At 46.9% G+C, this 14,580-nt stretch overlaps 1 protein-coding gene across 1 annotated transcript in view; it reads left to right on the top strand.

Annotated features, from left to right (window-relative positions):
- LOC137437204 (protein bicaudal D homolog 2-like) overlaps positions 1 to 14,580 on the top strand; it is a 200,082-nt gene that overhangs the window by 164,231 nt on the left and 21,271 nt on the right. Inside the window, exon 3 of the mRNA XM_068131569.2 lies at positions 11,135 to 11,287. Within this exon, the coding sequence (XP_067987670.2) occupies positions 11,135 to 11,287 (153 nt within the window). The remainder of the gene's footprint in view (positions 1 to 11,134; positions 11,288 to 14,580) is intronic.

Here is a 14,580-nt window from a genome sequence, read left to right as displayed (position 1 = left end):
CCCGCCGGGCTTCGGCACGATGTGCAGCGGCGACGCCCAAGTGCTCTCTGAGTGCCGAACGATGCCGAGTCGCTCCAGGGTAGCGAACTCCGCTTTTGCCACCGCCAGCTTCGTCGGCTCGAGGCGGCGTGCCCGGGCGTAGACCGGTGGCCCGACGGTGGGGATGTGATGGGCCACCCCGTGCTTGACGGCCCCCGCCGAGAAGGTGGGCCGCGTGAGGGCCGGGAAGCCGGCGAGGAGGCGGGTGAATGCGTCCGCTGCCGGAAGCGTACAGACCAACGTGGCCGGAACCGAATCGTTCGGCAAGCCGCTTGGCAAGCCGCTCGTTGAGCTGGGCAACGCACATGCGAGCGAGCTGAACGTCTCGGCCTGGACAAGCCGTCTGCGCTTGACGTCGACCAGGAGCCCATTAGCGCACAGGAAGTCCGCGCCAAGCAGTGCCATGGGCACGTCGGCGGTGACGAACGTCCATCGGAAAACCTGCCCTCCAAACCGCAGAGAGAGGCAGCGTTTTCCGTACGTACGGATGGGCGTCCCGTTCGCGGCAAGCAGCGCGGGGCCCCCACCCGCGGCGTGCTTGTCTGACGTGCCGGCGGGAATGACACTCACCTGTGCTCCCGTGTCGCACAGGTAACGGCGCCCGGAGAAGGTGTCCGTTATGAACAGCAGGCTGCTCGAACGGCCGGCGCTCATCGCCACAATTGAGCGCCGGCCCGGGCGTTTCCCGACCCGTTGAAGGAGCACGGCGGATGACACCGCCGAGCTTCGTGGCCGAACTTGGCGTGGAACCAGCACCAGGTGGTGGAGCTGGAGGAGCGCGGCTGGCTCCGCCAGGCCGGTGGAGTCGACGGGTTTCCCCGCGGTGGCGGTTTTCGCCGCAGCGGTGGGCGGGGCGTGGCGGCGTTCACGAGGTGCGTATCAGCATGCTGCTGAACCACAGCGTGCTGTAGAAGATGATGCTGTGGAACATCAGCGTGCTGTAGAAGATGATGCTGTGGAACATCAGCGTGCTGTAGAAGATGATGCTGTGGAACATCGGCGTGCTGTAGAAGATGATGCTGTGGAACATCAGCGTCGAAGGCCGTGACGGCCACGCCAACGCTCGCCCGCGTGTCCGAAGCGGCGAAGTACTTGTCCGCCTCGGCCGCCAATGCTCGGGGTTCCGTTAGCCCGGTCCCGGCCAACGCGAGGCGAACCTGCGCTGGAAGTTGGCGATGGAAAAGCGCCCGGAATAGCGAACCGGGGGCTTCGTCGCCCAACAGTGACAGCATATGGTCCATTCGGACCGACGGGCGCGTCTCACCGAGCTCGGGGAGATCCAGGAGGCGATCGGCCCGTGCGTCGTCCGTGAGGCCGAACGTGGCTAGGAGTAGCCGCTTGAGTGCCTCGTACTTGTGGCCGTCCGGTGGGTGGCGAAGGACGGACACAACTCGAGCGGCCGTGCCGGGCCCGAGGGAGGCGACGACATGGCAGTAGCGCAGGTCGTCGTTGGTGAGGCGCCGAAGCTGAAATTGGGCTTCGGCTTGAACGAACCAGACTTCGGCCTGGGCCTCCCAAAATTCGGGAAGTTTAATCGCCATTGCCTTGTCGTTGGCCATTGCAATGGCGTCGTGTTCGGAAGGATCGCTACGGCAGATCCAACGTCGGGGTCACCAGTAAAGCGCGGCGTTACGCGCGCTGCTTGTGAGCAAGGAGGAAGCGGACAAGCGGTAACATATAAACGTCTTTATTGTAAGACTACACTGTAACACTGAACTCCTCCGGGCTGGTCGCCCGGTGTATATCATGAGGCCACGCCTACCCCTCGGGCGTGGCCACCGCCCACTTGGTGCGTGGAATGATGTCACCACGCCAGTGGGCTTTTGTGTCCGCCACAACTCCTTGATAATAATAATAATAATAATAACTACAACAGTACTTAGTAGAGCACATACCTCTGCTGGGCTGGACAATTTACGTTTTATATCCCATTCATAGGCAGGATCTGTATCCGAAACTTAACCAAAAATCAAATTTGCTTGTTGTTGTCAATCTTGTCAATTTATACCAGCTTCTTACCTGGAAGTCCTTTGTGTCCTTGTGTTTATACTTCTCCCACTCCCCCCCCCCCCCGCCCCCTTCCCACACCGCCTCCCCCCAAGCCCTCTCCCTCCCACACATTCCCGATGATCCTGCTCTCAAATGTTGTGTTTATGTGCTTCCCCTTCTCTCCCCATCTTGTCTACCGCTCCCCTTTTTATATACTTTGTTTGTTTGCCTGTTTGATTTGTTTGTGTGATAAATGTTAGCTCTTTCACGAGCCTCGATTATGTATACAAAAAAATAATAAAAACTTCCCAATTCCTCCACCAAGTTTAGTCATAACTCTTCGAAAACATTTGGTACAAGAATGACAATCGGTGGTGCACATACCTTCATCAGGCAGAACAGATTACATTTTGTATCCCACCGATAGGCTGGATCTAGATCCGGATCCGATTCAAAATCGAATCGCTTGTTCTTGTTGCCTAACCAAATCATCCATCTAGTTTTGTCATAATCCGTCCACAACTTTGAAATACCGTGCTCTATATTGTTTTTTTTGGCCCTATCACTCAATGGTGAAGAATCGCTTAAAAATTCTACCAGCCGGATCTGGATCTTCACCAAAATTGAATCGATTCTTCCTTGTCACACACACAAATTGTCCACCAAGTTTCGTCTGAATCTGAATGTACAGTACTGTACCATTACAATGTGAGTACATCTATAAAGTTTGGACTACATAATTTATAAACTAGACAGCATACCTCCCTCCGCCAGGCTGAACAGTTTACGTTTTGTATTCCACTGATCAGTCATATCCAGATCCGTATCTTCACCAAAATCGAATCATTTCGTCCTTGTCACACACCCAACCTCCCCACCAAATTTCGTCTGAATCCCAATCCGTACACAACTTTTTGAGATATCTGATTCACACTGACAGGGTGAAAACACAACCTTTGGCCAACTTCTGTGGTGGAGGTAAATACCGTGCTCTATCTACATCGTTCTTGGCTCTCTCAATTGTGAATAATCACTTGAAAATTTAAAAAAACTATCGAATCTGGATCTTCACTGAAATCTAATCAATTCTTGTCACACACCCAACCTGTCCAACAACTTTCATCCGAATCCGTCCATAACCTTTTGAGCCGTCCCCCTTCCACAGATCTACCGACGTCCTTGTTCTCTACTGTTGTGCTTGTTTGCTTCCCTCTCTCTCCCCCTCTTGTCTCCTGCTCCCTTCATTGTATGTTTTATGTGTCCGTGCATGTTTTCATGTTTAATGTGTTAGTTGTTCCATGAGCCTCGATTCTGTATGAAAAAGAATTTTTTTTAAAGCAGCAATTTGGTTTTGTACTGGTCCTTTCCCAGGGTCATCCAAGACCTGCGGTCATCTTTGATCCAGTCTCTGTCATATTTAAACTCCTTCACCTATGGTGCCATTGTGGTATAATGAGGCCATTGTTCCCTAACATGGCAACTGTACGTCCATATATTTGCTTTTCTGTGCATCATTCTTTGTACAAAAAGGTGATGACTGCATGTTGCTCAAGGTTTGAAAGAGTCCATCATTGAATGATTCTGAAAATAACAGAAGAGCATTATTCATCTACAGATGGCAATATTGACATGGAATTAGCCATTATTTATATATCAATAATGCACACAAGCCATGTTAATACAGACTTGGCATTTAATATGGAATTTTTTTTTTTTCCCTTGCCTTGGGTTTACTTTCTTAACTCAGTATATCAATCTGGTGAGTTTCTTTTACACTTTGGTGATTTATTTGTTAAAAGAACCATGTCACTGATTGTCTGTCGCAGCAAGAAGTCAACAACAGGATTATATCACAGGTGGCGTGGCAAAATGTACTGACAGGTGCATTTGATGATTGGCTTCACAGTCGGGTATACAAGGGTTGTTGCGTTCTGTATTAGTGGAAAACAACTGCTGCACGTCTCCAAAAGTTCTTGCCGCTTCCTCTGGAGATGGTCCGTCAACTCGACAATGCTGTTTGTCATGGAGTGGTGGCTTTACGAAATTACGGCATGAAACAGCGTGCTATTGCTCGGCTGTATGGCATCACTCAAGGTCAGGTGTCAAAGATCCTGAAACGAAATGCTCAGAGGGGTGTCCCCACTCCAATACCGAGGCCAGGACGTCCCCGCAGAACCACAAGGAGGGATGATCGCCAGCTGCACCGGTTACTCCGCAATGGCCGTACCAAGTCAGCTAATCGGCTTAGGGCTGAGTGGCAGCAACTGACAAATGTGCCTGTATCCAGAAGGCTAGTCAACCAACGACTGGTTCAAGCAGGCAATCGTGCCAGGCGTCCCCTGAGAAAGCCACGCCTGACCAGACAACACCGCCAGCGCCGATTGCAGTGGGCCAGAGAGCACCGTCAATGGCAGCCAGGACACTGGAATCACGTGATCTTCAGTGACGAGTCTAGATTTCTGGTCTATCGTCAAGATGGCCGCGTCCAAGTGCGCAGACAAGTGCATGAAGCCTACAACAAAGATTGTATAGTGCCAAGAGTCCAAGCTGGAGGTGGTGGGGTGACCGTTTGGGCTGCTTTTCATGCAGGGGGCAAAACTGACCTGGTTGTTCTGAATGGAAACCTGAACCAGTTCAAGTACAGGGCCATTCTGGAAGAAACATTGCTTCCATTTGCTCGTGCAGCCTTTGGAGGAAACTTTGTCTTCCAAGATGACAATGCACGGCCTAATCGTGCTCGCATGATCCAACACTTTCTTGCTGACCGTGGTGTAGAGCATATGGAGTGGCCTGCCATGTCCCCGGATATGAATCCGATAGAGAACTTGTGGGCAGAATTAACACGTCAAATCGACAACTTGGACCAGCAGCCGACCTCTGTGCATGAATTGCAACAGGCTATTGTCACTGCATGGCAAGCGATTCCTGTCCAAACCTTGGCAAATCTCGTGAACAGCATGCCTCCACGTGTACGTGCTCTCCTGAATGCTCGTGGGGGTTACACGAAGTACTGAACTGTAATTTTACTGTCCGTAATCCCAGTCGTAATTTAACTTTTGTTTTTGTTAAAAAAAAATTTGGCTAATGTGCAAAATAAAGAGATACTTCTGGAAAACGTACAGAAGTTTAACACAGTACTGTCCATAAATTGAGTTCGATATCAGTTTACATCACTTTCAAGGATCAATTTATTTGTTTCGAAATGTCAAATGTGGTTTTTGTTTCTTTTAAAGGTCACATTAACAAAATCTAGAATAATTTCAACATAATTCCAAAGAACTTTTGGTTCTAAGACATCTTGAAAAGTAAGTTCACCCCCACAAAAAAAATATTCCATATTAAATGCCAAGTCTGTATATACATTCACTCTTAGTATGCCAATTGCAAAAATATTTTGATCCCCCTCTCTTCCTCTCTCTTCCTCCTCGTCGATCACCGATTATTGAAAGCATTGCTCCTTATCATGTTATAAACCAATACGTTGAAGACATCGAGATGATGCCAAGCGAGGTAACAGGATGGAACAGCTAATGGTTATCAAATGTCTGATTAATGAAAACATTAATCCTGTCAAAATGTATGGTGTGTACGCATGAATGTGGTGGTGATTGCCAAACAAAGTAATAGTTCTACAATGACTACCATCAACTACATTTTTGATGGCCCAAGTTATTTCCACCTTCTAGTCGGGTCTGTCCGGAAATGTTGGCCAAAGTTATTTCATGATCCGACTGGCCACAGCTGAGGTTCGATTGAAGGTGACATGAATTTGTAATTTGTTCAGGGTGCCGGTGATGACTCGCATACTCTTCCTCGGCAGACACTATGGGATATTTAAAATCCACCAACCAGAGCCGGCAGACAAAAGGCCCACTTTAAGGATCCTTCAAGGGACCTTAAACTGGGCACACGCATCGATGAACCAAGTCTGCCCGTAATGATTCATAGCCGGATCGGGATTTAAACTCAGATTTGCCAGCCCAAGGTACAACTATCCAGGTCATATTTGAACTACCGATGCATATTAATGTTGTTAAAAATCCATGGTGAATGTTCCTATTACATGAGTCGGTTCAAACTGATTTGAGGACGACAGGTTGTTTTTTTGTTTTTTTTTTGTAAACTGAATCGAACATTTACTAACATTTAACAATCGAAAGAGCTAACATTTACTTCACAAACAAATCAACCAGACAAACGAAACACAAAAAGCGGGAGTGGAAAACAAGATGGGGAGAGAAGGTGAAGCACACAAACACAACATTTGAGAGCAGGGAGATGTGTGGAAGGGAGAGGGCTTGGGGGGAGGAGTCATGGGAAGGGGGGGGGGGGTGGAGGGAGAAGTATAAAACACAAGGACACCAATGACTTCCAGGGCAGAAGTTGGTATTTCAAAAAAGTGGAATTGGGGTGAAATTAGCGGGGGTAGAAAAGATCAAGGTTTTGGATGGGGGAAGATAAGAGATGGTGGTGAACAGCTGTTTTAAAGACCTGGAGGGTGGAGTGGGATTGAAGAGAGTGAGGGAGTTTGTTCCAGAGGCGGGAGAAAAGAGGAATGAAGGAGTGAAGGTGAGCAGAGAGTCTTGATTTTGGCAGTTTGACCATAAGAGGGTTGCAGGCAGATCTTGTGCGACCTGTAGGAATATTTGCGGGACAGAGCCCAGAGAGAGCTGGGGGGGCAAGGCCAGAGAGGAGTCGGTAGAAGATGGAAAGACCACCAAACCTGCCTGCGGTGAGTGAGTGAGAGGCCCTTGGAGTTAGCTTCATCGCGGGAGATTCCAATGATTCTGAATGCTTTGGTTTCAACAGCGTGAAGACGAGCTAGGTGTGAGGCAGGAGCACCAGCCCAGAGGGGAGAGCAGTATTCCATTGAGCTGCGGATGAAAGCCTTGTATGTGGTGAGGAGCTCAGGTGTGCCAAGGAAGGACTTCGCACGACGGAGGATGCCCAGTCGGCGACTGGCTTTGGAGGGCAGATTTGAAATGTGGTGTTCCCAGGAAAGATCATGGCAGATAGAGAGACCCAAAAGCTTGAGTGACAGAACTTCTTGGAGAGGATTATTCAGAAAGTGGATGGGAGGGTTGTCCAGTCGGTCTTTTCGGAGAGACATCGTAAGAGTGTGAGATTTGTCAGGATTGAAAGACATGTTCCACTTGTTTGCCCAGTCTGTGATTTTGTCCAGGTCTGCAGAGAGTGAGGAGGCAGGAGACTGCCGATCTGAGGGATGAGGAATGGAGCGACAGAGAGTAGAGTCATCAGCAAAGAGATACAGAGGATTTTCAAGAGAGTCAGAGAGATCATTGATGAAGACCAGAAAAAGCACAGGGCCTAGAACACTGCCTTGTGGAACTCCAGCCTGAACAGGAAGAGGAGATGAGAGAAACCCATTCAGGGCCACACGTTGACTACGACTAGAGAGGAAGTCCGCCAGCCATGCGTGGAGATTTCCATGGATACCAAAAGAGGAGAGTTTGGTGAGCAGAGCGGGGTGCCAGACCGTATCGAAGGCACGTGATATGTCAAGGGAGACAGCTCTAATTTCCTGTTTGGCATTGAGGACCTCCATCCATTGTTGAGAAAGCAGAAGCAGCATGTCCAGAGTAGAGTGTCCAGGTCTGAAACCAAATTGATGATCAGAGATCAAGCCATTGGAGAAGAGGAAAGATTTCATATCTGAAGCAATGATGGATTCCATGACTTTGCTGATAATTGGGAGAAGGCTGATTGGTCTGTAGTTGCTGGGATCTGTTTTTGCACCTTTTTTGTGCAAAGCGGTGATGTTGGCAGATTTCCAAGCAGATGGAAGATGACCTTGAGCAAAAGAGAGGGTGAAGAGAACAGAGAGAGGGAGTGAAAGAGCGGAAGAACAGGATTTTAGGACCCGTGGGCTGATGCCGTCAGGTCCAGTTGCTGAATCCGAGTCGAGGGTTGACAGAAACTTTTCCACCTTGTCAGGAGGAAAGGACACAGAGTCCAGGAGCAGCTGGGTACGACTGGGTACGGTGGGTACAGGTTTGTTTGGGTTTGTTAATGGGTTTGGGACACAAGATTTAGAGGCAAACACAGAGTTGAGGCATTCAGCTTTTTCACGTGCGGAGTCAGCCGTGTGGCCATTTGAGGTGAGGGAGGGGATGGAGGGGGAACAAACACCAGAAACAGATTTGACCAGACGCCACCAGGATTTGGAAGAGGGAGACAGATAAGAGAGTTCGGTCCTGAGAATGGAGAGATATTGTTTCCTGGCTCTCCTGAGGGTGGACACACACTTGTTTCGGGCTTTGTGAAAGGAAATGAGATTTCCTTCCGTTGGATTTGCTTTCCAGGAGACGAAAGCAAGTTGTTTCTGGGCAATAGCCTCACCACAAGATTCCGTGTACCATGGACGGGAGGAAGGGTATGACAACAGAAGACGAGATGGGATAAATCTGTGCATGAGAGAGAGCAGTTTGCTTTGGAAGAATTCCCAGGAAGAATTTATGTCAGAGGCAGTAGAGATGGGAGACCAGTCCAGATGATTGATGGCTGCTTGAAGACCGTGCCAATTGGCCTGAGTGAAATGCCAGACTCGTCGACGCTGAGGAGGCTCTCTGAGAATGGTCAGAGAGATGTCCACTTTAACAAGCACATGATCAGAAGAGCCGATTGGAGCAGAAGAAGAGCAGCAGACATTTTCAGGGAAGTTGGTCATAACCAAGTCCAGAAGAGAAGATGCTCCGTTGACTGAAATCCGGGTCGGGAAATTGACAGATTGTGTCAGTCCCAGTGAGTCACAGAAGTCCTTTGCTGAAGAGCCATGGCTGGTGAGAGAGGTACCCACACCCAGCCAACTGGCATGGTGACAGTTGAAATCACCACATATGAGGAAGAGAGAGTTGGGATGGGTAGATAGAAGTTGGTCCATATTCTCAGACAGCGAGATGTAGATGGAGTCATCACTGTTTGGTGGACGGTACAACACACATATGAACAAAAGGTGGGAGCGAAGGGGAAGCCGTAGCCAAAGGTATTCTTGGGGGTGAGGTGGAGAGAGGGCAGTGCAGGGCGAGTGAGGAAGAGAGTTTTTTATAAAGATAGCAACCCCACCTCCAGGACGAGGCTCAGGTCTATCATACCAGAGTAGGGAGTAACCTGGGAGAGATACCAAGGAATCAGAGACATCATGAAGGAGGAAAGTTTCTGTTAAGCAGATCACGTCTGGTTTGTCAGAAGCAACCTGTATGGAGAGATCAGACATGTTTGAGCGAAGGCCCCGGATGTTTGAGGTCCATACTGTTAAGGAAGAGGAAGGGGGAGCATCGGATACAGAACAGGGGGGGGGGGAGCGGTAGGGTAGGATGTGGAAGAGGAGGAAGAGGTAGGGAGAGCTGTTGAAGGTGTGTCAGAGATTACAGAATATCTCGGAGAAAGGGAAGGATGGGGCAGACAAAAGGTTTGATGGTGATTGGGAGAGGCGCAGTGAGGTGTTATTTGACGAGGGGGAAGAGCGAGGCAGAAGGTTGAGGGAGATGAAGGTGAAAGTTGGAAGGGGGAAGAAGCGGGGAGGACGCTTTGAGGGGGAGAGGTGAGAGGGGAGTCTAGGAGGGGAGGGGTGTGGGGGGAGATTTGAAAGGAATGGGTGATTGGGAAGATTTGGAGGGGAGGGGCAAGGGGGAAGATTTGAAAGAGATGGGTGATGGGGATGATTTGGAGGGGATGGGCAAGGGGGTAGATTTAGAGGGGAGGGGTGATGGGAAATGGGATTTTGGGGTGATAGGATTTTGAAAAATGTACGATTAATGGGAAACGAACATTTATTGCAAAATGAGTTTCTTGAGACATTCGAGTCAAAAATACGTTTGAGGACGCTGGAGGGAGGATGGAGTGCTGGAGAGTTTAGGGAATGAATGAAAGATGCACTATAAGAGATGGAATTTTTTTTTGGAATGAATGGATTTGGTGAGCAAGTCGAAAGCATCCTTTTATAGAAGAAGAAGAAAAAGGTGTTATAGAATATGACAGAATACAGGTCTTCAGGGTTCAGATGAGACATTTTTTAACAACGTGAGCACAAACAGCGTGGTCGAAGAATGAACGAACAAACAACTAAGAACGAATAAACGAATAAAAACGGAAGGAAATGTTTTTGGGTTTTTTTTTTTTTTTTGAGATTTTAAAACAAGGAAGTATGCGATGAAAAGACCGTGAAAAACAGAGACCGGAAAAAAATTGCAGCGCGATCGGAGAACCGCTGAGACAAAAACAAAGCCTAAAGCCAAGGTTGGACACAGTAGCCTAGTACTACACTTAGGCCTCAGAATGCACGATGAGAAAGACCGACGATTCTGTACGCAGGTATGAAAAACCAACGCCAAGAATACTATTAAAGACACCCCAATAGGTACATACAAGACCAGTTTCGACAAAAACACAATTGTGAAAAGTTACTTAACTTCGAAAGCGAGCGTGCGTGGACAGCTTTGAAGAGACGAGACCTCCAATCTTGCGCATGCCAATTGCGCATCAATGGCTTTGGCTTGTTGATTGAGGAAGAGGAGGAGGGATGGTGGTGTTCAGTACATAAGATTGAAGAACTTTGTGGATATTAATCTTGGGATTTGTCAGCATTGAGCATATCATCACTGATGGTACATTTTGAATACAGCCCCTAATTGTCGGGAATTGTTTCCAAACAAAATAGACATTGGTAAATTTGGGTTTATAGAATCTGGAATTTCCTTTTGTTTGATCGTTTGATACAGCAGGACAGCTCCATTGGTGACTTGTTTATCATTGAGCTTACCTGGGTTCGATACGCAACACTGTTCAACTCAACAATGAACTGTTTTATTCACGCAGTGCCAACACACCATCCTTCTGATGAAGATATAAGGTTGGCTGTCTCTTCTATAATTTAGGTTGTGGGTATTGCAAATAAGATAAGCAAATTGATGAGTTAATTAAACGGTGTATGGTCAGGCATGATGACATGATGGACCTCGTGTGTCTAAATTCCATAGTATATCTTTGTATAATCTCCTCCGATGTCACACGAGGGAGGTTCTCGATTGACTCGGTAATATGACTGAGTGCAGCTTGGAGAAGTGAAAGGTTGCATCGTGTCTGGCAGAGACTCGAGGAAATAGAGCTGCAACGATCCCAACTACGAGACGAGCTGAAGGAGTGGAAGGCTAGAGAAACACGACTGGCACAGGACGTGTCTGAACTGGAAGAGGAGAACATCTCGCTGCAGAAGCAAGTGTCCATGCTTCGGCAGAACCAGGTGAACTTAACATTCTAATTTAATTTAAGAAGAAGACGTTCCATTCAACTTCCTTAAGTGGTTGATGTGGAACTTATTCTGTAGCGAGTGATGCTTGAATGTATTTGTCCGTTTGAGTGATCGGTGCATCGTTACCTCCACCCACCTAAGGTGGACGGAGATGATATTTTCACCCCATCTGTCTGTTTGTGTGCAGGATATCTGAAAGATTTGTGGATTGATTTGGGTGAAATTTGGTGGACAGGTTGGGAGCGTGACTAGAACAAATTGATTAGAATTTGCTGAAGATCTGGATCCGGTTACTCAAAATTTTAAAGTAATTCTTCACCATTGAGAGATAGACACCACGTGCTCCCAAAAAGTTATGGATGGATTCGGAAGAAACTTGGTGGACAGGATGGCTTTGTGACGGACAATTTGATTCAATTTTGGTGACTATACAAATCTGGATCCGGATATGAGAATTTTTCGATTTTTGAAGTGATTCTTCACTATTGAGAGATGGGGCCAAAACGATATATCGTAGGATATTGCAAAAACTTTATTAGGCCCGATATTTTCAACTGGATCAGGCATTGCATGGCGGATGTTTGCGCTCCACCGAGGACCTTTCTTGTTTGTGTTGTAATAGTCCCATTATGCACTAAAGCCTAGAGGGTTTGAAATACCAGGTAAATTGTAAGCTTTGCAAAGAACGGAAAATCAATCGCACGAAGAGTATAGATTCGGAAAAAATATCACGAAGAAACCATTTCAAGAAGGATAGTTGGGGAGCGTGTATTTAGTTTTGAAAATCAACAAAGAACCTGTCAGTCATGAATTATATATTGTTACGTTTGTAGGGGTTGGGAGGGAGGATATCAATTACCTGAGTACAGATTGAAGTGTATAGAGTAGCATGGTCCGTGTACAAGTAGTTAGCTGATCTCAATGTAATAAGCAGAGACAAGTCAGCTTGAGTATTGTCTTGTTCGAAGGTGCACCATACGGAAGGTGGTGCATTGTAATAAATAGTGAGGGCTTAAGGTTAAATCAAACGTGTAAAACCTCTTGTAATCCACCGAGTGGCAATAAAAGAGCAAAGAGGAGAGCGAGGCAGATCATGATGGCTTTGCCAGGCAAGGAAGAGAGAGGGGGCCGAGCGATGAACGCCTCCGAGTGTGGGGAAAGTCCAGAGAGCAAGAGGATGAGCCTGTGTCACATGAGTTTGGTGCGCCTGTGATCGAGCAGTTCTGAGGATAATTGGTAATGTGCTCAAGGAGAAGGAGGACCTTGCAAGAGAGGACACGTGTACCTTGCTCGTCTGCCTTCCTGCCTTCCCCCTGTGTCTGATCTTCGCTTGTCTGCTGCCTGTTCATCATTGTCCCTAATCACCTCTTCATTGTCTGCTAGTCCCGCCTGCTCGGGTCTGCTCAGCGCCTTCGACATCCTCCAACACCAGAGAGAGATAAGCCACCCAGTGTTCCTTTCCTTTCCCCGTCTGTGATCGAGTCTGGACCGAGGCGCCTTAGATTTCTTTAGATTTCTTTTACCTCATTGTACATAGTTATTTGTTGTTCCTTGTCATTTTTCCCTTGCATCATGCTATCCTACTCCCCACCGTCAGATTAAATCTTCCCCTGGTTTTTTTTGGGTGGGGGATAAACCCATTGGTTTTACCAGAGCTAAGGTCGTCGTTTGTTTCCTCACAACCATGCATGCATAGTACGCCATAATTCAGAACGTCTTCACAGGAGTTAAAACCGTTTTGGTACATCACAGGATTTTAACCTCCCGCCACAACATGCTCGATGTTAGTTGAGCCGTTAACGCTATAATGTATACCATGATTCAACACAAAAGCAGGTTGTTGGTGCGATAAAGGGTTTTTTGAGACTCTACGAAAACGTACGAGGCCATCGGTGAAGGAGAGAGGATTTTAGGTTAAGGACAAAGAGAGATCATTCAAGCTACTTTCTCATCATTTTATCATTACACAAAAAGTAATTTAGTAAATTACCACCTTTTGATAGAGGGTGGAATCACAGTTGCCTACTGGGCCCATGGTGACCTACATTTTACTTTTTAGTTTCAAGCTATTTGTTTTTGGCAGTTGGGTTATTTCGGGTTAGCTGAGTATGGTTGATGAGTAGGGTTGGTTGATGATGAGTATGGTTGATGGTTGATAGAGTATGGTTGATGATGATGATGACGATTATTATTATTTTGAGTTGCAGAATAAAAGTTTGGCGTCTCTCTACTATTATAACCAAATTTTTGTACGAAATGGTCAAAGTATCTCGGAGAAAGAAATCACAATCCTGACTTGCCAGGTCCTTTTGATGTTACCTGTGAATGTGAACAGTGAATCCAATAACCTCAAATTGGGGTTACTGCCCTGAAGTTTTCCTGTTATGCAGCTTTGCAAACTTTGTCAGTAAATATTCCCACCAGAAGCGTAACCTAATTGGCCATATATGATATGTTGCACAAACCATCTTGCCCCTGGTTTATTTCCTTATTTTTGTGAAACTTCACTCCTTTGCCTCCAAGACATGACACCCGATTGCATCTTCTTCGGACTTGCATTTCATCCTCCATTCACCCCCTGTCTGTTTGTTTGTTTGTGAACAAAATATCTCAAAACGTTGTCTACGGATTCGGACGAAATTTGGCAGAGATGTAGCGTATATCACAAGGACGAAATGATTAGATTTTGGTGAAGATCCGGATTCGGCTATTAGAAATTTTGAAGCGATTCTTCACCATTGTGAGATGGGGTCAAAAACGATACATAGCAGGATATCTTAAAAAGTTGTGGATGGATTTGGACGAAACTTGGTGGACCGGTTAGGTGTCTGACAAGGAAGGGCAAATAGATTCGATTTTGGTGAAGATCTGAATATGGATTCAGATATGAGAATTATCTAATTTCTTTCGTGATTCTTCACTATTGGGAGATAGGGCGAAAAACGATACATTGCGGGATATCTCAAAGTTACGGATGGATTTGGACGAAACTTGGTGGACATATTGTGTATGTGACAAAGAAGAATCGATTCGATTTTGGTGAAGATCTGAATATGGATTCCGACATGAGAATTATTTAATTTTTGACGAAATTTTGATTCTGCACCATTGAGTGATACGGCCAACCAGGCGGAGGTATGCTCTCTACTGAGTGCTGTTCTAGTTACCCTCACCTGAGTGGAGGGTATTGCATTTGAGTCCATTTGTCCGTTTGTCTGTTTGTTTGTTCGCACAGAATAAATATGATTTTCTCTGCAACCGTTGGTCCAACTGACAGGAAATTT

Source organism: Myxine glutinosa, chromosome 12, assembly GCF_964187855.1.
Source record: "Myxine glutinosa chromosome 12, kmMyxGlut1.1, whole genome shotgun sequence".
Lineage (NCBI taxonomy): Eukaryota > Metazoa > Chordata > Myxini > Myxiniformes > Myxinidae > Myxine > Myxine glutinosa.
The sequence above is the reverse complement of the archived record's forward strand: the minus strand, read 5'-3'. Positions and strand labels throughout refer to the sequence as shown.